Below are 26,216 nucleotides of genomic sequence, written 5' to 3'. Positions count from 1 at the left end.
TCTCAGAAAAAATCCAATTCCAGATGAACCTACACCAAGGAGCATGCCATATTGACAGAAAACTGGTCCAAAGTTAACTTAATATGGGAAATATTCCCCAATGTTCCCCAAACTAGGGAAAGACTACAGCGTATTAAAAAAATTATGGTTTGATGTTTTCTGCAGGAGTCGGGTCACTCAAACAGTTACATGACATAATTAATGCTAACGTTCATCAGTAGCTTTAGTCTAGTAGGAGAATTCTGTGAATCAGCAAGTAGTTATGCGTTTATAGCACAAAAGCAAGAAAACAGAGCATAACGTTTGGTTGGTTTATTGACAGTCTCCAGAACACATACATTATTAGTCCATGATAAATAATCCTGCTGCTGTTTTTGAGCTTAAACATAACACACTGTCTCTGTGGTTCCTCAGTACCAGTAGCTTTTACGAGGTCTTCTATTTTCCTGAATGTTCATTTTCTCCATGACTTCCTCCTCAAGGGTTTTCAGAGACGGTGTGTATGTTTTCTGAAGCGTGTCCTCTGGTGACGTGTCCTTGGGTCCATCTGCAAGGTAGAGATTTCAGAGCCATATTAAAATTATTCATCTCATCTTTATTCAAAAATGAAATTCACCTTTACTTCTATAGCTCTGCTTACAATACAGATTGTGTCAAAGTGGCTTAACACAGAACAGTATTAAAAATAATAATAAAATAAAAGTATTGCTTTTCAACTTCCTCTGAAATCCCACCTTTCCACTGTTGAGGAACGATGCCGTCTTTTCTCTGGAAGACTGGTTTGGGAATAATCCGTCCAGTCCTGACAGAAACACGCACTCGCTCGCCCTCTTCAGTGTATCTCCACTGGATTTCTGTGGGCTTCCTAACAAACACACACACACACACAAATACATTTAGATTTAGGTGCATTGCATTCTAATTTATTACTTGGTTTAATTCTCTTAGGCAGTGTTTCCCAACCCTGTTCCTAGAGGCACGCCAACAGTACATATTTTGGATGACTCCCTTATCCGACCCATTCATTTCAGGTTTTTGAGTTTCTAATGCTCTGAGGAGTTGATTTAGGTGTGTTTGATTGGGGATTTTTTTGGAAATGTGTACTGTTGGGGTGCTTTCAGGAACAGGGTTGGGAAACACTGCTCTAAAGGACAATTCATAGTTTTCTTTGACATCAGATTTTCATAGAATCGGAATCATTTTCATGCCAATCTGAAGGTAAAAACAAGGGCTGTCATTATTGGACCAGCGACCATTTCTTATCAAGTGTACACTAAGTACTAATGCAGGAACACAATGGTATTATATGGAAGGTATTTGGTGCCAAAAGTCTTCAAACTACACATGTGGAATATGATGTCAATATGGGTTGTTTGACAGTATCAACGCATCAACAAACATAACAGCCAATGACATGTCAGTATTTGAGAACAATTTAAGTAAAATGTAAGTACTTTCTGGAGGTAGAAAATAGGGTTGGGCCGATAGACGATGCCATCGTTCATTGCCGATGGTCAATAGACAAAACGATGCTGAGCCGCTATCGCCGATCCACCGCCCTGCCCCATCACAAACCCACAGATTTTAATACGAAAACGATCCACATCCACACAGTGTTTTACCTAGCATTTCTGAACAACCCTCCGTCCGCTGAAAACGCACATCCCGTGACCACACACACAGACACAGCCACACACTGTCATGCTCTCCTCTGAGCTCCAGAAAGAAGTGCACATCGGCCAGTTTATCAAGGATGTACCGCTGGATCGCGTCACACTATAGTTAAACGTGATATTACGACATCCCAAGTCTCCCTGAAGTTCTAGGAGTCTCTATGCATTTGCAGGACTCATAATTGCAGGAAATCGCGCGACTTCCTCCCGGTCCTCAAATAAGTCACATACCCTTCTCACCCCCGGATCCATTCTCGCTCTTCAGACACGTAGCACGCTACTCTGTCCCACGCTTTTCACATGATGACAATGCCATTGTACATCGCGATGTTTCACATTAGACATCGTATGATGCCAAATTGGCCGACATCGCCCAAGCCTAATAGAAAAGATTAGATGTTCTTGCTTTGCCAGTTATGGCTTTTTTATGATAATTGACAACCTCTCCTAACTCACTTTCACTTGCTTCCAAGTCTGTCCACTGATTGAATCTAATCCTTTGACATCATTTTTTTATTTTCACGTTTTATCATTATTATTTTTATTTATTATTACATGTATTTTTATTATATTTTATTATATTATTATATGTATTTTTATTATATTATTATATGTAATTATAATATTATAATATTATTACATATATATATTATAAAATACATTATTATATGTATTTTATTATTAAGTCGTGCTATTTATTATTATTTATTATTCATACATTTTTAAATATTTTGTATTATTTGCTTTTGTTGCAAAAGCTTAAAAGGAAAAAGTGGAAAGTCTTTCACTTATGTCATATCAGGCATTTATGTTCTTGTCACTCAATAAAAAATGTTAGGAAAATCTTATAGTTTTATAGTTATAGTTATAGCTTTCTCATATTCTTGTTCCAAGGTTTTTACGCATGTTGGTCAGAAAAAAACATATTTTGAAGAATGTGTGCAACCAAACAGTTGCAGGTCCCCAATGACCACCATTAAAAAACAGAAATGGACCACCCAAAAATTCTGATTTGTTTATTATTTCCTCACCTTTAAGTGGTTGCAAATGATTGTGAGTTTCACTTTACAAGAAAAAAAAAATCAAGTGAAAAGATCATTTGAAGAAAGTTGAAAACCTGTAACCATTGACTTCGATGGATACTGTGGAAGTCAATGGTTACAGGTTTTCAACTTTCTTTAAAATATCTTTGGTTACAGGTTTTTAATCTTTTCTTGTGTTCAACAGAAACTGATAAAGGGTTGAAACAAGTAAAGGGTGAGTAAATGACAACTGAATTTTCTGTACTGGGTGAACTCCTTTAAGACATTATTATTATTATTATTATTATGGCCTTATTTGATTGGCTGTGAATGGAGTGCATCAATAATAAAACTGTATGTTAGATTTTTACCTTTTGATATAAACCTAATCTTAATACATTAAACCAGACATCAAGTGTTTTTCAGATGTCTTCATATTTGGTGACTGAAATACCATAAGGCAGGGGTGCTCTACCCTGTTCCTGGAGATCCACCTTCCAGCAGAGTTCAACTCCAACTCCAATTGAACAAACCGTAACCAATTAGAATCTGAACAACACTTGATAATTACAGGCAGCTGTGTTTGATATGGATTGCAATTTAAATCTGTAGGAAGGTAGATGTCCAGGAACAGGGTTGGTGACCCCTGCCATAGGGGGAGCTGTAATGTATGCTTTTCTACTTTTTAGAGCTGATCTAAATATTTGTGCCTTGAAACAAACAGCAACCTGACAGGTCTGAACTGCAGTACTATGGCTGTTTTGACCTCCAGATGACTGAAAAGCATGACTATTAATAGCCGCGTTTCCACTATCGCGCCTAAAGCGAGCGAGCCAGGGCGAGCCAAGGCCAGTGGCGTTTCCACTGTCACTTCCGGGGCCTAATCGGGTCAAAGCGGGGCTTTCTCGGGGCCAACGGCCAGCCTTTTTCGGCCCGCCGAATACCTTGGGCCAAGGAGGGCCAGCCGGGGCTTCGGGGCGGAGTGAAAGGAGAGGCGGGCACAGTTTTCCGATCGCACTCGAGTACATGCGCCAAACAAATAAATAAATAAGGGAAAGAAAACATCTGGAACAAATTATAGGCTGGGGTCTTTTTTGCATATGATCGCCCTTAAGTTTCTCTTTTAAATGTAAGGCTGTTGCATAAAATGATCTTTCTTTGCTGCATCTTTGATGTTTCAATAACGCATAATAATCTTTACACCATATTAAAGACTCAGCAGACAGTAAAGGTTTTCAAGAGGTTTTGTCAAGTTTAATACTGTGTGTGTTTTTGCGCGTTTAGATGCCTGTGTATGTGTGTGAGACCGAAAAAAGCGCTCCATTCATAGCTCTGTTGATGCCGCGAGCGGCTTTTTTCTTTTATTTTTATTGTTTTAATTTATTTTGGAGATAATACACTATATGAATACAACAGTAGGACATTAAACTTTACAAATTTCATGTCCACTTTTGTAGGCTCAAAACAATAGTGTCATATCTAGATAAAATAGCCCTATATTGAAATAATTTAAAGAATTACAAATATTAGATAGGCCTATAATAAAATCACATTAAATAAATAAACCAATATAAAACTAACAAAAGCTATAGCTATAACAATTAGGTACTATATCAAACTGTTTCAAATTTATATTAAACTTTCATTTTTCAAAAGCCTCTTTGAAAAAAAGATTTTAGATATTTTCTAAAAAAATAAAAATAAATAAACACCGGAAAATGTTTTAAATATTATTTATAAAGTATTTGGATACGATGAAATTAATCAAATCATGCAAACAGAGCATTTTCGGGGTGAGTGAACGCAGAAACTAGGCGACCTTTTTTTCTGTCTGCAGCCGCGCAGCACTTTTTTGACGGGGAAAACTGCAAGTTCAAAATGTGTTCTGTGTCCTCGAACAAGTGTGTTTGTTTTTATATGACGTGGTAAAATTAAAAAAGGACATTTTAAATACATAAAGAGCTTTATTAGTGCATAGCTGCTGAGCGCAACGAAATATAGGCTATATTTTATTACGTGCTGCTCTTATGTGCTGAAACACTGAACACTTTCCTTTACTTAAGATATAATAAGCAACATCTTTAAATAAAGGGAATCACCTATTAAGTGTCATAAAGCCTATAGGGGGGAAAAATCATGTTTCAGTTCTCTCCGGAGCATTTGGGATGAATGTTGGACAGATTCTGTCTAGAGGATGTTATAAAAAACATTTTATATCGAGTTATTAACGGAGAATTTTATATATGTGGTGTTATATTATGGATGTGTGCGCTCCCTGCGCTCCGGGTCCCTCCGTTGGTGGCAAGACCACTGGATTTCGATGCCAGTCGGTCGGCGAGTAAATGAATATGATCAATGAAAACACACAGGCATGTGCGTATAGACATGCGTTGTACTGCTGTACAGTAACGTGTCATTTGTTTGTTTTGGTTGTCCTAATTTTAATAGTTTCGTGATGATGTGATGGTGTGCTTTATCTGCATGATTCTCGCTGAAGTGGGCGGTTTGAGTGACGTTCGATTCGGGGGATGTTCTGGGGGCGGGGTTTGCGTGACGCGCTGCGAGCTACTAGCCCCACAGTGGAAACGCGACATGATTTCGGCCTCACTGCTCAACCTCCCGGGCGATTGGCCCGGCCTGGCCCGATATAAGCCCTGGCTCGCACTGGCCTGATAGTGGAAATGCGGCTAATGCTCACCTGTCAGTCGGGTCAATGAGCGCAATGTCCTTCAGCAGCAGAGGAGCTTCACTAGCGAGGTAAGTCCCTCTGTAATCTCCAGATCTGCCCACATATCGGTAATGCTGGAAAACCATTCAAAGAGTTGCTTTTAAATAGCATGCTAACAAAAGCAGTTTCATTAATGTTAAGGTTTGCTCCTACCGTGTTCAGGCCCTCGAGTATGACCCAGTTTCGAGCCCGGATCACCTGAGCAACTTTGCCTTGCTTTCCTTTCTCTTTGCCAGACAAAACCTCCACCTGGTTGAATTACAATTAAGTAGGATTTAATAAAGAGGATATTCACTGTGAAAAAAAAAAATACAAAGCTTGCACAAATTAAGGAGTAAATGGCACTTAAACATCAACTAAAGTCAAAGTTTTAAATATTTTATATTTGTTCTTATTTTTGATAGCTGAACAACTTAAACATTTATTATATCTTATACTTACTATACTTTTTTTTTGCTATCTATACATTTTATTACTTGTTTTAATGATGTATATTCCATCATCTAGATTCTTATTGCTATTTTTTTAGTTCTGTATAAGGTCATGGGCTGTTGTGTAAGCATTTCACTGCATATCATACTGTGTATGTCATTCATTCATTTTCTTGTCGGCTTAGTCCCTTTATTAATCCGGGGTTGACACAGGGGAATGAACCGCCAACTTGTCCAGAAAGTTTTTATGCAGCGAATGCCCTTCCAGCCGCAACCCATCTCTGGGAAACATCCACACACACACACACACACACTATGGACAATATAGCCTACCCAGTTCACCTGTACCGCATGTCTTTGGACATGGGGGAAACCGGAGCACCCGTAGGAAACACACGCGAACGCAGGGAGAACATGCAAACTCCACACAGAAACGCCAACTGAGCCGAGGCTCAAACCAGCGACCCAGTGACCTTGCTGTGAGGCAACAGCACTACCTACTGCGCCACTGCTTCGCCTACTGTGCATGTGACCAATAAAACTTGAATTTGAATAAGAAGTTTTGTAGATATCTAAATGTTCATGTTAGTATATATATTGTATACATATTATTTAAAATGAGCAAAATTGTATTTACAAAATAGTTTGTATCTAATGTGTTTTAGTATAATTACTGTTTTCTACCTTACATTTTTTGTATCATATGTTAATAAACCTCATCAAATATTTCTTTCTCTGCTTGATGTTAATAAATATTTTATACAGTTTTTCTGTCAGAAATATTCAGCTGTTCCTCTAGGATAAAAGTCCATTTAACCCCCTGATGCTGATTGGCCATTCTGACTGAATTTAATAATAATTTTTTTGTTGTTGCTAATTTTTGATATCATCTTCATTTATGACCGACATACATAAAAACCTCTACAAGCTTAGAATAACCTGAAAGTGTGTAAGAGATGACAGTTTTCATATTTGAGAAAAATACTTTGGTAGATGTTAAGAATTTTCTTTACATTTGCTCTAGATGTATTACAATGTAATATCACATCATACACTCAAACATAATCTCAAGCAGCACAAGAGCTAAACGATACTTAATTATCATCTCAATTATTTAAAAAATGTGAACATTTGGAGGCAAGGCAGTGGCGCAGTAGGTAGTGCTGTCGCCTCACAGCAAGAAAGTCACTGGGTTGCTGTTTCTGTGTGGAGTTTGCATGTTCTCCCTGCCTTCGCGTGGGTTTCCTCCGGGTGCTCCGGTTTCTCCCACAGTCCAAAGACATGCGGTACAGGTGAATTGGGAAGGCTAAATTGTTCATAGTGTATGAGTGTGTGTGGATGTTTCCCAGAGATGGGTTGCGGCTGGAAGGGCATCCGCTGCGTAAAAACTTGCTGGATAAGTTGGCGGTTCATTCCGCTGTGGCGACCCCGGATTAATAAAGGGACTAAGCCGACAAGAAAATGAATGAATGAATGATATAAATACATTTATACATTTTAATACAAGAATTCTGCTGTGAAAAAAATATAAAGCTGTGTATGTAAAGCATCGTCAATGCACCGAGATATCGAATTGAACTGAATCGATGGCATGATAATCTTAACCGAACCGTGAGAACAGTGTAGGTCCACACCTCTAGTATTTGTCCCTCACTCCTTGATATTGTGTGTTTGCTTATGCATTTTATCCAAAATTAATGTTACTCTCCTCCCCCTTGTTACGGCTGTTGCCTTTCTCTCTAGTGCCTGTCTCTGTGCTTGCATGTGTGGCATGACGTCACTCACTGTTTGTTTCCTATAGAGTCCGCCTTTGCGCACCTGCGGCGAGTTGCGCTTATTGAAATTGGCTATAAATACGGACCATCCTTGAGCGGAGACAGAGGAGACTTCACAGCCAGCCATCAAGCTTCTTTTCGTTTCTTTAATTTACTGTTTTGTTTTCTTTAAGTCTTACTTTGCTCTAATTTGTTAATTGTTGGCTTGTTTAGTCTTTGGTTAGTGTTGTATGTTGTTGGAGAACGTGAGTTATTGATTCTTTATTCATTCTTATTTAGTTGTGACACATGATTTGTTGGATTGTTTTGGTTTATTAATTTAATAATTTAGACAACTTAGTTCATGTTTACTCTTTATGTTGCGTTCCCTTCATGACTTAATTATTTTGATTTAATAAAAAAAAGGTTTGTAACACCCCTTTACTGGAATCAGTGCAAGTTTTCAGTACAGAATCACATCAGATTCTGGAATGTACATTGCAGCTCATGTCCTATCAATTTGTGTGTTTTTGACCCATCTGTGTAAATTGGAGAAATGCGTAACATTCTGTTTTTATGTGATGCCTTTGATCTGTATGGTCTACCTACTAAATATAAAATGCTGTCAAGAGATAAAACAATGAATGAATGACTTACTGTGTCTCCTCTCACTACAGGCCAGTCCTCATTAGCAATGGGTTCAACAAACACCTTTCTTCTTCTTTTGCCGGGTGGGTTGAGCCGTCGGGCTGCGATTGTCCATGGTCTGTTCGTCCCATAGCGATAACCGTGTGGAAGAGCAACTTTTGCTGCCATCGAAAGCAGCGCTGTCAGCCTCATGCTGCTCAGGACAGTGAAAAAACACATTACAAGGTGAAGCACATCCATTTCAAAGACATACATAGAGCATACATAACTCCTTATAAAAGGTTTAAAATGAAGCTGCAGTCAAACTACAACTATCATACCTGTAACACTGTATATTCAGGTACTTCTCTCTTTACATGTTTTGGAAATGTCCAAATGTTGTCAACCTGTGTTCTCATGTCAATTGTTTTGGGCTTTTTCCTACAAGTTGATAATGTGTCTAATCCTGGTTTATGTCTTCTGAATAACGATTCTAATTTCTGTATAAGTACACTTAAGTAGTTTATGTTGTTTGCTGGTTTTACAGCTGCAATCATACAAAACTGGTTTACTCCGCACATGTGTGCAAACATATGTTGGATTCAAAGCCTCCTTAAAATAGTGACTTGAGAAGGCACAAAAGCACAGATTAATAAGGCTAAAGGTAGTACATTGATGCATGGCAATGTTTTCCTTCCAACATTTTAGACTTTATAAAGCACAGGTGTCAAAGCCAGCTCCTGGAGGGCCGCAGCTCTGCACAGTTTAGTTCCAACCCTAATTAAACAAACTGATCGAGTCCTTCAGGCTTGTTTGAAACCTACAGATAAGTGTGTTGAAGCAGGGTTGAAACTAAACTATACAGAGCTGCGGCCCTCCAGAAACTGAGTTTGACACCTGTGATATAAAGGAATGAACATATGAAGGTTTTTTTTTCTTTCTTTTTTTCTCTTCTTTCAGATTAAAAAATTGTTGCTATATCTTTTGCTCCCCCTTCCCTGTTTGTTCGAAAAATTTTATTTTGTTAATCTAATGACAATAAATGTTGATTAAAAGGGGGAACATACAGGGCTTGACATTAAGAACCGCCAACTCCCACTAGGCACTTTGGCATATTTGATTTTTAGCTTATGACTATTTGCACGTGTGACAAAAACAACTGTTTTCTCAAGCAAAAGAAAGCAGGTGAATACCAAATGAGCGGATGATCAGGCACAGGGTGAGACACAGGCTCTCCTCACTCACTGAAGTGCATGCTGTTTTCTTGCTTAAACCATGCCTGGAAATGCAACTGGAGCGATCAGTCCTCTTTGAAACAGACTGGAAAAAGCGATGTTTGTGCATCTGCAGTGTTGCTGCTTTCAAGGGATCGAGATTTTAGGTATGCCAGCAGTTGCCGCTTTCACTTTAACCGTTTTTTGAACAGATTATGAATGGGCCTAACATTACATTTTGTGTGCGATCATCCTTTCAGTATCACACGCAGAATGTTTTTCACAGGCTTTCTTTTCCTTCCAGTTATTTTTGTTAATATGTTTTAATTACTATCCTTAACAAAAGCATTGCTTTAAATGTTTTATGCATAGTTAACTGGTGATCTGGGGCCTTTAACCAGAGCACACTGTGGTGTGTAATTTTAGATACATGAGAATAATTGTTGTTAAATGTCAAATGTTTTAAGAACATTTATGTTGAATAAAAAGTTTATGTATACAGCTATATTTTTGCTTGTTTTGACAAATTATTTAAAATTTGTGACAAGGAAATAATCAGTTTGGCGGGGCCAGAGAAAAAATAGATAAATCCTAAAAGTGTTGAGCCCTGAAAAGTCTGTGAACTAAAACTAATCGCAATGAGACACTATGAAACCACAGCCCATTTGCTCATGCTTAAAGAGCAAGATCACACAACACACAAAAAAATAAAATGAATAAGAAGGCATGTGGACATAACACAAAATGTAAATCAAGTAATTTTAGCATGCCAAAGTCAAATTTGTGCATATAAAATATATTTTCCCATCAACAAAATTGTGGTTAGTGAAAATGCAGAGTGGCTAGTAATGTTGGAAAACTGTTAGCCATAGTGGCTGCCTGGTGATCAAAAAAGATAATGTCAAGCCCTAGACACATACATTTAAAGTATCTCAGAAACATACACTATGACATGCTTCCTGCATTTCTACTGTAAATGCTTCATAATGCTACATGTTTGTTTACAGCAATACATTTACCAATTCAGTTTTATTTATATTAATAAGAGGCTTTTAAACGGATCTTTGTTGATCGTTTACCTACCTTAATTGCTGCTGCTTTAACTAAAATAACAGTATATATTAGTGCTTATCGGAGATTGTACATCCACAAGGGTCAAACTTGTGCAGAACATGCGCTGCTTCCTTTTCCTTCCGAGACAAGCGACGGAGCTGTCAAAATAAAAGTCGCAATTGGTAAGGTCATCTATTACAAAAGGGATTAAAAAGTAAATAACTTACTAAAAATGTGTTTGTGTATCATAGTAGGTTTCTTACTTGATGGGAACTATTTAAACATATATGGATTTTGACCAGGATTTATAGTAAGTCATACTTAAACAGATTTTGTTAGCTTCCACCTGCCTCCACCCATGTTTATACATTACATTACAAGGATGTAAATAAATCATTGCGAATGTTATTGTCTTTTGGATTAGCAAGATTATTTTAATTATTAAAATAGCACATACCTCACGCCCAGTCCATCCTGGATTTGAAAATGCATAATTTAATAATATCTAGACACAATAATAATGCACCAGGTTCCAGGTGACGTGATTAATTAGCCTAGAATTTAGCTAAGAGCTCTTGGTATATGAAAGTGAATGTCAGGACGTTGTAATGTTAATAAAACATTAATTATTATTATTACTACTATAGCGCATTTATCAAACAAACACAAAATACACATTTTCTACATTTAAAATAATGTTTATTATAGTTAATTAGACGAAAGTTGTTTATATTTCATAGTAATAATCACAAAAATGATAGTTCCTTAACAGAATATTAAAAAGATGCTCTTTTTGGGCGCATAAAACCCTCCACCAATCAAATCGCTCTTTCATTCGGTATCCAAGTAGGATGACTCATTTCAGCCAACCAGCGTCGCGCTTTGCTTTGTAGTCAGGCAGACATAACACAGTCGTCCAATCACAAAATAAGCCGAGAGGGGATTTTTGCTCTATATTTGTCTCAGGTAGTTTCTTTTAAGATTATAAAATAGACGGTGCATTTATTTTGTATTTGAATGATATGTTAAACTAGCTAAAGTTGTTACAATTAAAATACGTGAAGAATATAAGAAAAAACGTGTATTTTAAACGTAATAATCGAACGTTTTCGAGGCGTACAGTTGTGGCTAGCTAGTTCTAGCTACAGACATTGGTATTGATATAAACGATAGCTAGCTTATTATGCATACATATACCAAAAACAATCTTGTTTTTATAAATAATGTAATTACATTTTGAAATGTAGTGAAATAGCTGTTAATGTATTGTCGCTTTCGTTCAGTCGACGTCTCTTTGGCCTGTTCAAACTCAGGTTAGCCTGTTAGCTGCTATGTCATGCTTTCTAAAACTAGGCTTCGGTGAGGATAGTTTCTAAGGATTACCGAGCATTTGCGTTTGAGGATTTAGTTAACTTGCGCTAAAACAAGCTTTTAGTCATAAATAACCAATGGCTTCGTCTAGTTTCTGGTTGGTTGGCCTTTCAATACGCCCACAAAGAGATACACATGGGTGTAATCAACCTGTGCATGTCTCTTATACGCTAAGAGTACAGTAGATTAAATCATGCATTAAAGTGATCGGATTTGATCCTGATATCATGCGTACACCGGCTGAACGCATCGCTTGCGATCTCCGATGGGCGCGTGTGTGCTGAATGTGAGGAAATGTCTGGACTGGGGCAGGAAAAACAGCCCTGCAGTATTTGGGCATGGTCGCTATCCGATTGACCTGACAACAGTTTCATGAGTGGCTGTATTTTCGAAATGGGGAAAAATATCTTGGGCGTTTAGACGTGGGAGAATTAGGCGCTTGCGTGGTTTTACTTCGCGTTTACAGTCTTGTCGCTGGTTTTGTAAACCTGGCCTAAATATACCAGTTTGTGATGATACTGGTGGTCATTTTACAGACATGTTACGAACTGAATGTTTACCAGTAAGCAGTTAGTTGTAAGACTTATTTTGAACATATTAAAGACATACTATAAAATAACTGTGCTCTTTTAAACCTTAAGACTGCCATCACCCTACAACTTTTATTGTTGTCATTTATCTAAATTGTGTAAGACTATCCCTGTTTGCATGCAGAATAATGTCTTGATAAACCCTAATACTTTATTATAACTTTCTGCTTATCAGATTTTAATAAAAGGAAAAGAAAGTCAGCCTAAATTTAATGCGGAGGCCTACTAATATCTTCCTCATGTTCTAGAGCTTCAGGTCCTGGAGGCTTCTGAATGCAGTTTGACAGTTCAGTGTGTTTGAGACATGGCAGAAGATCAGTTAAAGGCAGATTCCTCGGCTGGGGAGGGAGAGACGGAGCCCAATACACTGCTGCAGAAGCTCAAGAGCAACATTTCGTAAGAACCATTCATTTTAACTCTGCTTTTAAGGTGAAACATATGGAATGAGCTCCTATTAAATCAATAATTCTTATTAAATCATATATAAATTCTGATATTTATTTACCCCCATGCTGTTCCTTAAAGCATACACATATTAATTTTAAGAAAACAAAGAAAAAGTTAAGATATTTTTATCAAATCTCAAAGATTTCGGACCCTCTCTTGAAAGCCTATTCACTTAAGGCTGCATTTACATTTAATTCATCTTTACTTATATAGCACTTTTACAATGTAGATTGTGTCAAAGCAGCTTAACCTAGAAGTTCTAGTAGATTAAAACTGTCAGTCCAGCTTTCAGAGATAAAGTTCAGTTTAGTGTGGTTTAATTTACATGACAATGATCTTATCCAAAACTGAAAAGTTTTGCTTGCACTTTAAAAACGTTCACGTTTACAACACCACATTTTCAAAAGGAGCCATGTTTACACCCCCACAAAACACAAAGTTCCTGTATTCCGTATGCCATGCTAGTATTTGGTGCTGTGACCTGGTGTGTATGTAGAATTTGGCATGTGTGTAAGACACATTTGACACTGCTGGATGTCATGTGAAGTAAATCCCCACTTTAGCAAACACTTCAGCTACAAAAACACTACCACATACTCTGCTATTGTTGTGTGTTTGTTCGCACTTAGTTTTAATCTTAAAATCTTCCTAAAAACATAGTGTGCATGCACATGATGTCATATTATTCAAAGACTCAAATTTTTGGGTGTTTCCATGGGCATGACAATGGGGCGTTATTATAAACTTATTTTGTAGCCTGTTTTCAGCAATATGAATTTTCAGTCCTGAAACCACAATCATTGTGTAAACAAACAGCCAAAACACATACAATTTCCCCCCTTTTTAACTGAAAATGTTGTGTAAATGTTGAGTGTCTGCGAAGTCTTAACTTTCAAAAGCAAAATTTTAGGCCTCAAAAAGCCTTAAATTTACAGAAATATTATGTTGTAGGTCTTAAATCATTTTAAACAGGTCTTCATTTTCCTTCGCAATTCAAAACAGCTGTTAGACATGTTTACACGAAATTCTCCAAAAAAAAAAACCTAATCAGGGAAAGAAACCTAAAGCAACACATCCCTTTACATTATCTTCAACTGATACAGAAAACTATTTACAGAAGTAACTGAGGCATCAGAAAAAAATACTTAGCATTTAGTAAAATTTCATTCATGATGGTCTTAAAAGGCTGTTAAAAGGTCTTAAATTAGACTTGGAAGAAATCTTCAGGAACCCTGAAGTGGCTCTATACCTCTAAATGCTTCTAAATATTTATAAAGACTTGACAATCCATATAAATTGAGTATGTCTGCTGAACTGAACTTGTTATAATGGTCATAAATAGTCTAATAGGTTTGGAATGACATGAGGGTGAGTAATTAATGACAAAATTTTGCCCAAAAACAGTTTGCAATTAAGTTTGATGTTGCTTGTGGCACAGAAAGTATACTCAGAAAAGCAAAGAGGCAGTGTTTTACATTTGAGTATCCCATCTTTTTATCTTTTCACAGTAAAAATGTGCAGGGGAAAGTGGACAAAATTTTGGTAAGTTTTTTTTTTTTTTTTTTTTTTTTTTTAATTTACAATTACTTAACAATTTACACTTTAACTTGTTGTAACTTTACAATTCACTCAACTTAATTTATTTGAAGGGATTTTTATATAACTGTTTTATTACCATGTATAATCCGACTATTACAAGATGACAATTTTTGGTTTGCTATAATATGAACGCTGAAGATTCCTACATAAAAATTGACCCACGGCTATTGTATTAGTAGGCCAGATTCATTACAACTAGACTAACATTACCCATACTTGTATTGTGTTAACACCACCCTTTTTCATAATGTAATATTTCACACAAGTTCTAAATCTTGCAGCTCATTTGAACGTGTATTTACAGTGCTTCTAAGCGCATTTACATTTTAATAATCTGTCTTTCTCTATGTGAAATGTCTCCCCACTTAGGAAGATGTACAGCGTTTTTCTGACAACGATAAGCTCTACCTTTATCTACAGCTACCCTCAGGTCCAAGTGCAGGAGAAAAGAGGTACACTTCATAAAATCACTCCACTATTCTGTCTTCAGTTCAATTCATGTTTATTTTTACTTTTACAATGTAGATTGTGTCAAAGCAGCTTAACATAAAAGTTGTGGCAAATTGAAACTCAGTCCTCTTCACTCTAATCCATTTTAGTCATCTGAAAAGTAAAATAAATCATTTGACTTTAGATTTTATTCCAATATTTAAATTACATCTAGTCAAGCTAGCTAGAAGTAAAACAGCCGTGACAGGAAATGCTATATGTGGCTCTCTGTGTTTACTAGTGGTGATTCAAACTCGGTCAACACAGCAGACCAACTTCACACCTGCAACTGGATCCGTAGCCATTTGGAAGAACATCCTGACACCTGCCTGCCTAAACAAGATGTTTACGAGACATACCGGTGAGGAATGGCATGCAGAGAGGTCATTTTAGGGCTTTTATTTTAAAGAAACACATTATTTTTTTCCCAATCAGACATTTAAGACTCATGTTTGAAGCTTTTCAGCTATAATACACTAATGACTTACTACTGTTACAGGAAGCACTGTGACAACCTACAGCATCGGCCTCTGAGTGCAGCGAATTTTGGCAAAATCATACGAGACATCTTCCCTAACATAAAAGCACGAAGACTGGGTGGTAGAGGACAGTCCAAATATCCTTTTTTTGTCTTTTTAGATATTGTTTAATTAAATTTGTATAAAACAGACAAACCTTAATAAATGTGTCTGGAACAGTCATATTCAGATCTGTGCCATGAAAGCCGACAACTTATCAAGAGTTTTCTATACATTTGAGCTTTTCAGATGGCGTTCTGCACTCTATCAGTACACTTTATTATGTTATTTTTTTTTCTGATTTGGTTTAGAGGTGTTTAGAAGTCTTAATACTTTTGTCATTCCACGCTTTAAATTACACCAAGTTCAAACTAAGTGTGTTTTATTGTGTTCATTTGATGAAAGCTACTGCCCTGCGTATTATCCCTTGACATATTGCCTGCACATACTGCTATAGCGGGATACGTCGAAAAACTGTGCTCAACATGCCATTACTACCCAACCTGGACCTCAAAAATGACCCGGTATGATTGTCTTCCTAGTACTGACTGTTGCAGTCGCATTCGTTCACCACATAATAATCAGTATTGTATTATAAAACCTATGTTTGTGTCACCTCCAGTCTGAACTGACAGAACTGGTGCAAACCTACAAGCAAGAGGTGACCGAAGCAGCCTGCGAGCTCATTTGTGATTGGGCGCAGAAGATCCTGAAGCGCTCTTTCGACACGGTGGTAGAAATCGCACGATTCCTCGTGCAAGAGCACATCGTCAACCCCCGCTGCAGCCAAGCTGAGCTCGTCACCTCAGCTGCACTGGCGGGTAAGATGTGGTAAATTGTCAGATCCCGGGAATCTGCAGATCTTTAAAAAAGTCAAAATTTTATAGTATAAATCTTAATAATGTCTTAAATTTGCATTTTAAAGGCCTTAAATTGCAGTCAAGCCGACCCTATAAAGATTTAGTTTCCATTTTGAAATCTATGTCTATCTGTCTCCCACTACGCAATAGGCTGAACCCAATAAAATGAACTCTCGGAAGGTAATTAATTAGTTGTATAATGTATATATATATTTGTTTTTTGCAAATTTGTTACTATAAAATGATCCTATACATTTAGTTTAAAAATGTCATTCTGTGCGGTATTAAAAAGGTCTTAAAATATAACTCTCAGAGATCTGCAGACACCCTGAGATCATATCATGTTTGGCTGTAGTCATGTTGGTGTGAAGCTGATAATATATATATATATATATATATATATATATATATATATATATATATATATATATATATATATATATATATATATATATATATATATATATATATTTTTATTTTATTTTTTTCTTAAATAGGTGGACCCTCGAAACCTCATAAGGTCATCAAAAAGATTCCTGCAGCTTCCCGAGCAGGTGGAGCAGAGGAAGATGGCGGCAGTGTGGAAAATAAGGTATTACTGGTCATAAATTATGAAAACATTAGTTTTAATTGAAATGTTCCTCCTTCACAACTAAACAAAACAAAGAAACTGATAAATTAATAAAATAACCACAATAAATTCACCCATTTATACACTTCTGCAAAAATATCATTAAAATCATTCAAACTGGAATTCAGATATATTTGTATAATAGTTAAAAATCACTCTGTAGTCTCTCTATAATCACCTTTTCTTAACATAGTGAAAAAACTAATCGAACATATAAAAGAAGCACCAATATGTTGACTCTCTGGGATATTTATCATTTATATTATTATATTTATGTTTACAGTAATTTTCATAACTTATAACTGTCCCAAAGAAGGTCGCTGGTTCGAACCTCGGCTCAGTTGGCGTTTCTGTGTAGAGTTTGCATGTTCTCCCTGCGTTCGCGTGGGTTTCATCCGGGTGCTCCGGTTTCCCCCACAGTCCAAAGACATGCGGCACAGGTGAATTGGGTTGGCTAAATTGTCCGTAGTGTATGAGTGTGTGTGTGAATGTGTGTGTGGATGTTTCTCAGAGATGGGTTGCGGCTGGAAGGGCATCCGCTGCGTAAAAAAACTTGCTGGATAAGTTGGCGGTTCATTCCGCTGTGGCGACCCCGAATTAATAAAGGGACTAAGCCAACAAGAAAATTAATGAATGAATGAATAATTGTCCCAGACAGTTGATTTCTAAAATATTTGTGCTTTTTTCCTGCTTTCATTCAAGACTTCAGTGTCGTAATTCACACAAAATACAGCAAATAATCAAAAATCATAATTTAATCATTATTCATTATTTTATTTGTAAGTAGCATGTTATTGATGAAATATTTTCCAGTCAGCTGACAGTTACTGCAAAATAAATCCCTTGAAGGCATCCTGATCATTATATTAGCAGAGGTGCATACAGAAAATCATAGCTTAAATACATTATGATGTTTTCTTTGACTTTCTTTTTGGAAATTTAGTGAAATGGTGGAAGTTTATCAGCTAACTACAGTAGAAGTCAGAATTATTAGCCCCCATTTAATTTTTTTTAAATATTTCCCAAATGATGTTCAACAGAGCAAGGAAATTTTCACAGTATGTCTGATAATATTTTTTCTTCTCGAGAAAGTCTTTGATTTATTTAGGCTAGAAAAAAAGCAGTTTTTAATTTTTTTGAAATCATTTTAAGGACAAATTTATTAGCCCCTTTAAGCTATATATATTTTTTCGATAGTCTACTCCTAATTAACCTAGTTAAGCCTTTAAATGTCACTTTAAGCTGGATAAAAGTGTCTTGAAAAATATCTAGTAAAATATTATGTACTGTCATTATGGCAAAGATAAAACAAATGAGTTATTAGAAATGAGTTATTAAAACTATTATGTTTAGAAATTTGTGGAAAAAAAACTCTCCATTAAACAGAAATTGTTAAAAAAAATATACAGGGGATGCCAATAATTCAGACTTCAACTGTATTTCCGCAATCACATCACAAAAAACAAGCAACACAAATACATTCAACATCATCGCATAAATCACATTAAAAACTCAATTAACGCAATTCATACTTAAAACCCAAATGACATTTGACACGTTTTTCTTTACTTGAGGTTGCTTAAACGTGTCTTTGATGGCAAAAGCTGACATGTTATATTTAAGGGGTAGGAACTATCTTTAATGACACGTGCTGTCTGCTTAATTCTCATTAAATAAATTTCATTTAGTTGTCTTTGTGGTTTACCTACAATTGCTCTTGCACAACTTTTACTATTTGACACAGCTTTTGCTTTCTCTTTAACTGGCAACAAACTAAATCGTGCAATCATGTTAAAACTCATAACGCTTTCGCCCAAATTCCTTTATACTGTCTCCCTTTCGGCAGCAAAAAGAGAAAGACGGTGTGGAGCAGCCGCCATCCAATAAGCAGCAAGTCAGTGAAAAACCACCCAACAAGGTGGAGTCGGCTCGAGTGGAGGCCTACATGAAGAAACTGCCCCAGCTTCTTCCCAGAGGCACCGTCCCAGAGAAAACCTCCCCACCGTGTCTCGCGCCAGCCGATTCGGGCAGCGTTCAAGTCACTTTGCCCATAACCGTAACTACAATACCCTCACAGCCAGGCGGAACCGTCCCAGTTATGATTCTCCCCTCGGGCGTAAGTCTGTCCTACCCCGAACGTGAGAAAACATCAGTCACGGTCGCCACTTCTGCAGCCCCGACTCCGGTGGTTCAAAGAGCGCGACCGGCGGCTCCTAAAAGGGCACCTGACCCCTCCACCTCAGTGTCAGCCTCTGGTGTTGTTCTGAAACGCAAAAGAGGACGACCCAGAAAACAAAGACCGGAAGATCTATTATCACATCTACAGTCGCCTTCAATCCCAACCCCCAATCCAGCTTTGCTCACAAGAGGCGTGATTCAAAAGGCCATGCCCTCCTGCCCTCCTGCCGCTCCTTCACAGCTCGTCGAAATAGTCATCCAGGACCAGCAGAGTCTGATGCTCAGCCAACTTCCAACCATCCAGGAGGTGTCAGACGTGGAGCATCGAAGCGTAGTGGTGCAGTGTCACCCTGCCCCAGAAGCGGAGAAGCAGCAGTCCGTCCTGCTAATGCAAGGGCCAAACCAACTCAATTACGAGCAGGGCCGGAGGATGGTCATCCAGCGCGCGCCACTCTCCAGTGAAGGAAGGCCTGCTCCTATTGAAGTGCCGCAGTCTGCAATCACGTACCTCCCGCCGGCAACATTACTAGAAGACCGAGGAGAAGTCGAAATCACTCTGACTCCTGTGGAGCCACACGACGATTCCATGCTCCTAAAAAACTCTAAACCAGAGGACCCCTAACCGCAGTACACGAGCCGAGCATCTCCGAGATCTCAGCGGGAATGCCTTTTCAGTGCTTCTGTGAATGGCACACTAGCTTGTCGTCAAACTGAGGCATGTACCATCTTGGCTGAGCTTGGGTATGTATGCTTTCAGTGTAAAAATGATGTATAGAAGTACAACCTTTCATCGTTGCCTTCAAACAGCAACTACACTCATATTTTCATGAACATACAGCGTACGTGAATTCCTGAAGATTTCAAGAGTGCTTTTAAAGAGATTATCCAGTTTAAGTGACCTAAGCCTAATGTTTTGACTGTTTTGATGAGAATTTCAGTACAACGAACAGATATACTCGTAAACAACAGTCCAATCTGGTCTAGCTCAGTTATAAACATCTTTAAAAAAAAGATTATTGGTCATTAGAGTTAGAAGAACTGCGTTTGTCACCATGTTTAGTGCCATAAAAGGGCAGTCGATCTTTTATTGCGCTGACCGTCTTTGCATGATTGTGTTTGTAAACACGAATCGAGACTTTTGAGTGTGTTTTCTAGCTGTTCAGATGACAAAGAGTGGTATTACGGGTTTGCAACTTCGGGGTTCTGAAGTCCCTTTTTCACCCAATGGTCGGGTTAATAGTCGTGCGGTCAGTTTTTTTTTTACGTTGCAAATGGATACAGATAAACAAAGCGTAGAAATTATTACATCCGGTTGCTGTTGCAAAGGTTGAGAAGACACTACTGGCTCGGATTGTGCACAATGTAGGTGGATGGAAAAACAAAGACCTCTTAAGTCCCTTTAAATATGCAAATGAGGCTATGATTTCGGGATTTCTCTCTAAGAGCCCCTCCCTGCATTCAGGTCTGTCCAGTCATTCTCTTACAACAAGTTTAGCACTTAAGAGATGTATATAATTTATCTGTGAGCCCAGAGGAATATCTTCGAACATACCAGAACTAATTTTATTTTGCAAGTGTATAGCCGTCGTCACTATATTGCAACTATGAAAATATAATACTTATTATTAGTTACTAGTAAAGTGTGCGCTGTCACCCTAAAAGCATGTACAAAAACTAAATTAGAGGTTGAGATGTTAAATTGCTGAAATCTGATTATATTATTTAAATTCAAACGAAATATTTACTAATTATTTATTTATGCAAATTTTACAAAGCTTGAGCCACAACAGCCTGTTGTTGTGTTGTTATCTTGCCTTTATGGACAGCTTTTCCGTTTTATAGCCTTGAAATGCTACACTGAAATACTAGAATTGTTCTAGTAGTTTGAGTTTCTGATATTACACTTGATCTTAGCCCCAAATATTGTAGCTTTACAATTTGTATAATTATGATTTTTATTTAAAATCAATTAAAGAGTGAATAAAGACTTGTAGCAGCTTTATTGAATATTATTTGATTGGCTTTTGAAAGGCTAATAAAACAAACTTCAAGATTTCAGCTCAACAAAAAGGCCGTTGATGGTTTAACGAGGTTTATTAGGCTCTTAATTAGCCACTCCAATGATTATGTATGAAGAGATTTGGAGTCAGATGCTGTTATTTATTCAGATGTTGTAGTAATATATGTGAGATGGGAAAGGAGTAGACTAGTGATAGTTTTACTATGGAGTTATGGTGCTTTAAAAAAGCGAAACGGGTTTAACTAACAACACAAATGATTGTGAATTCACATCGCAGCGATTTCACCAATCAGCAGTTTGACTGCACCCAATGTCCGCTGCTAACTGGTGCTGATTCTGGGTAGATTTACTACGGTACAATGGTTGTGAAATGGCAACTGGCTGTCAGACAGCCTGCTAGCTTTGGTTAGCATAAAATATATTTAGGCTTGTGAAATAACGTGTTATATATGTCATGTTTAATTTTGAATAAACACGGCTGCTCGATTTACTCAATGTAAGACAAGTTACCAAATTTGATGAAATAATTTCATATAACAACAGGAGCTTTCATTTTGTATATTGTCAAATTGGTAGGGCCTGTTATGGAAGCTTGTTTTTGACCACAGAACACACTTTTTTATTATTATTAATAATAATTCCTTACATTTATATAGCGCTTTGAGACACTGAAAGCGCTTCACACATTGGGGGGAATCTCCTCATCCACCACCAGTGTGCAGCATCCACCTGGATGAGATGACGGCAGCCATATTGCGCCCGACCGCACACCAGCTGATTGGTGGAGAGGAGCCAATTATGATATGGGGATTGTTAGGAGGCCATGATGGACAGAGGCCAGTAGATACATTTGGACAGGATGGTGGGGTTAAACCCCTAGTCTTTTGCGAAGAACATCCTGGCATTTTTAAAAACCACAGAGAGTCAGAACGTTGAGCGCCCTCTGCTGGTCTTAGTAACACCACTTCCGGATGCAACCTAGCATTCCCATGTGGTTTCCTATCCAGGTACTCAGCGGGCACAGCCCTGCATAGCTTCAGTGGGCGACCATGTGAGAGTTGCAGAGAGCTAGCTGCCGGTCGATTTTTAAATGGTAATCGTGGCTTTTTATCACACAATTTAGACTTTTCTAAATGTAATGTGTATACATTACATTTAGAATTGGATAAAAGCACCATATACATTTGCTATTAATAAAATCACAGTTCTAAAACTCAAAGTTCTGAGAGGAACAAATAAGTGATAATTATGTTTTCATAATTGTGTGATAATTTTTTTTTTTTTTGAAAAAGCCAAAAATACAGCCAAAAATGTATATTGTCAGAATTACAAGATGATAACTTGTGTTTTTGTGAAAAAAGCTTGAATTGTCATATATAAACTTAAATTTGTAAAAGGCAAACTTTAAAAACGTATTTAAAAATCGCAATTGCAATAAGGTCACAATTTTGACAGTAATTATAAGATAAAAATCGGAATTTATAGGTAAAAAATGAGGTACGATTTCATATAAACCGAGTTTATATTTCCAATTCTGTTTTTTTTTTCAGACTTGTGAGTTTATCTTGCAATTCAGATTTGTTTTTGCTGTTGTCCAAATTGTCAAAGAAAAAAATACAATGTTTAATTCCATATTTGTTTTCCTGTGTGGAAATGGGCTTCCATACCCAGTACCTTTTTTTTTAACATTTGTGCTTTATTATTTTTATCATAAGTAATCATTGTTAAAGATATAGTTCACCCAAAAAAGGTAAAATATGTGCTGAAAATTTGCATTCCAAGATGTATATCAGATAGCCAGATACTCTGCAGTCAGAATAAAAAAAAACAACACAATAATCCAAAAGCAACTCAGAGAAACAAAGCCATCGTAATTCATTTTAACCTAAAACCTTTGCTTCTGGCCATCCATAACAGTCCATAATCCATAACTCCTCATTCAATCTCCTGTTGTCCTCTTCACGTCACAATCCACAGATAAATTCAGAGCAGTTTTGGTGCTTTATCTGTTAATATTTCTCTTCTGATTTAGACTAAATAAAGCAGTGTTTGGGATATTTTAGCCTGAAGTTTAAAGCCGTCAAAAACGCAGCATTTCAATGCGGAAAACATCAATTTAATAGTCTAGAGTCTTGTGGATTTTTGCAAAAATTAATTCCGTTATGATGCTAATGCCAAATTTGCTTAGGTCTGTTCCATTAGAGAAACAAACGCACATCTTGAGTGGACAAATATAATTTTTTTTGGTGAACTACATCTTTAAAGTCAGTGTACAGTTCTAATACTCTGCCTCATTTGCTCTTCGGAGATTTGAATACTAAAATATGAATATCCTGACAACAGCAGTTCTAAATCCTGCATAATAGCAAAACACTGACAAAAAGCAGAAATAAAAGTCATTCACTTCATTAAACAATGAAAAAAGACTAAACAATGGGACTTTAGAGTAATATATTTCTGAAAGATCGCATAATAATCGAGGAATGAGTGCAAGTAATCACATTTGAAGTAGCGAAGAGCTTTTTATACCAGAGAGGTGATCGAATACATGCGAAAACTTTTGGGAATACTCGTATCCGTTGACAGATGATCTTGTTTCCTGATACCGTGTCACACGCCACAGAAATGTAACATGTTCAGTACAACATAGTGCCTCATACAAACCACTGTGCTCTGTAAATATCCATTTTCTTTCATTATTTATGAGGTTGTGATTTCGCTCTGAAGCACCGAGTGGATTGTTTGCTTTCAAGGCTCTTAAAACTGTTGCCCTCAAAACACAAACTAAAAAAAAAGAGAAAAGGAAAACCAAAATGACAAGGTGTGGCGATTGTGTGTTGTAATTACCCATCAGTGTTGGTAATTCTTACGTTTCATTGTGACGAACTCAAAGGAAACGTGTTTAGCACATTAACTTTTCACCGAGTCATGTAGAGTTGTTCAGTAGTCGCGTTTTTTTTCTCGGTTGTGCGTGTCGGTAGTATGCCATTTTTTCCGATCCCAATTGACATCTAACATGTCTGACGTTTCGATCTTTTTTTTTGTTAGTCGGTCCATGCATGGTTTGTGTATTGAATTTTAGGTTTGTTTCCAAAGGATCCGATATATTCGTTTGGAGTTGCGCAGTTTCTTTTGACAGCATTTGAACCCTGGTGTTTGTCTTGCACTTTATTTTCTCAACGGAAAGCACACAGGGGGAGAACAAGACGAAATGCAGCACCTTGTATGTTATTCGTTTTTTTGTACTTATAAAGTCCGCTCTTTGAAAACGTTTCCTTTTTTTGTATTTCATGTGTGTTTTTTCCATGTTTAAACTGTACAATTAGACATCTTCCATATATATAAATATATTAAAAAAATTAAATTATCTCTGACTGTGAGCACATTTTCATAAATCAGCACTAATAAACAATACATATGATGTGTTTCTTTATATCGTGTGTTTGTGAACTACTCTTTTCATTTACAATTATGTTTAAAAGACACTTAAATCTGCCACACTAATATGGTAACATTTAAGCATAAGGCTTCATTATTTAATGTTGGTTCATTTGTTTACTAACGTGAATAATGAATGTACCATACATTTATTACAGTATTTATTCATTTTTGTTAACATTAGTTAATAAAAGTTCAGTTGTTTGCCGTTAGTTCTTGTTGAACTCCATGTCAAATCAAATTTACAATGTTTTAATTTGCTTGTGCACATTGTTAGTCTTAAGCCGCCTTTTTACTGCTCACGACATTCGAACACGACTGTTGAAATACACCCCCTTGTGGCAGTCGAACAGAATTTTCAGTTTTGTCATGCAGTATGGTAAATAGGCTGATTCTTGCGGCGTCTGAAATAAAGGACGGCAAAAGCAAGAGCTTTTATTTTCACTGTAATTGAATAAATACTAGAAATTCATAGACCACTTAAAATTTAGGAATGTGGACACCAGATTAATGTGTATATATATATACATATTCCCAGAGATAGGTTGCGGCTGGAAGGGCATCCGCTGCGTAAAAACTTGCTGGATAAGTTGGCGGTTCATTCCGCTGTGGCGACCCCGGATTAATAAAGGGACTAAGCCGAACAAGAAAATGAATAAATATATATATATATATATATATATGTATATATATTACTCATTTATGAATAGAAATGTGTTGTTGTTTTTTACAATATAGACTTTTTTCTGGTTCCAAAAGTAACAAAAAATTAAAAATAATTCTCATCTCACGCACACGAACCTTATTGGACATCATTGAAAAAAAATCACATCCGGTCGGCCAGTCGTATAAAGTCTAGTCGCTAAAGTTCAATTATTTAAACCGATCCGCCAGCCTGATCTTACGAGGAAACATAACTATTTCACGTTTTGTTAGTTTAGTGGCAAATTCGTACATGTTCAGTTATACAAAAATGTATGATTCTAAAAAGGAGGCATGCCACCCAACACCACCCCTAAACCCAGCCATCTTTAGAGGATAGGCAAATCATACTAAATTGTACAAATGAGATTGTACAAATTAGCCACTAAATCAAAAAGTTACGAATTGCCGTGAAATAGCGTTGGATCCGAAGCTTAAATCGGATGCAAATTTTCCACATACGGAAATTATCGGAACTCCACGCAACTTCCGGACCACTCTCCATTAGAAATGAATGACTCACGGTTTGTTGCTTGTCATGTGCCGTGGAAAGGCAGCTTTAAGGTGACCAATTAATCTATGCAAGTTAGTCCACTGAAGACAAAATCAGTTTATTTTGGTAATCCTAAGCCAAATCTGATTATTATTATTATAGCCATTCTCAGATGACATCACTGCATGGGTGAAATCGACGGATTGTGTGAAGTGTGCTAAGCCATGCCTCCCAACCATTAGTTTGCTGTGAGTGAAAGACGAAAGGAGCTCAAAAATAAAACCATGACCCTTAATCAATATTCTGTTTCAGTTAGACTTTAACACAATAAACTATAATTAATGAACTATAGTTAATACTTTACAAGTATTTATTTTT

At 36.9% G+C, this 26,216-nt stretch overlaps 3 protein-coding genes across 7 annotated transcripts in view; 2 read left to right on the top strand and 1 right to left on the bottom strand.

The window, feature by feature from the left end:
- The window catches only part of mllt11 (MLLT11 transcription factor 7 cofactor), a 369,526-nt gene that overhangs the window by 308,666 nt on the left and 34,644 nt on the right, over nt 1-26,216 (top strand). The window lies entirely within an intron of this gene.
- mrpl24 (mitochondrial ribosomal protein L24) lies at nt 298-10,619 on the bottom strand. Its single transcript, NM_001002401.1, is given in 6 exon segments — nt 298-547; nt 735-865; nt 5,394-5,497; nt 5,577-5,672; nt 8,266-8,449; nt 10,533-10,619. Coding segments are annotated over 5 exon segments (651 nt in total). The 5' UTR covers nt 8,449; nt 10,533-10,619; the 3' UTR covers nt 298-410.
- rfx5 (regulatory factor X, 5) lies at nt 11,421-24,638 on the top strand. Of its 5 annotated transcripts, none has more exons than XM_087295376.1 (10): nt 11,421-11,468; nt 12,712-12,859; nt 14,419-14,452; nt 14,879-14,961; nt 15,240-15,359; nt 15,498-15,614; nt 15,962-16,040; nt 16,139-16,337; nt 16,874-16,968; nt 18,854-24,638. In XM_087295376.1, the coding sequence occupies exons 2-10, from the start codon at nt 12,768-12,770 to the stop codon at nt 19,805-19,807; spliced, it is 1,773 nt and encodes a 590-aa protein (XP_087151502.1). In that variant the 5' UTR covers nt 11,421-11,468; nt 12,712-12,767; the 3' UTR covers nt 19,808-24,638. The 5 variants fall into 5 exon arrangements, with proteins under 5 accessions (XP_087151502.1, XP_087151503.1, XP_087151505.1 ...); XM_087295377.1 differs by having other exon boundaries at nt 15,498-15,617; nt 15,965-16,040; XM_087295379.1 differs by having other exon boundaries at nt 11,421-11,815.

Source organism: Danio rerio, chromosome 19, assembly GCF_052040795.2.
Source record: "Danio rerio strain M-AB ecotype USA chromosome 19, GRCz13ab, whole genome shotgun sequence".
Lineage (NCBI taxonomy): Eukaryota > Metazoa > Chordata > Actinopteri > Cypriniformes > Danionidae > Danio > Danio rerio.
This window is presented reverse-complemented; position numbering and strand designations above follow the sequence as displayed.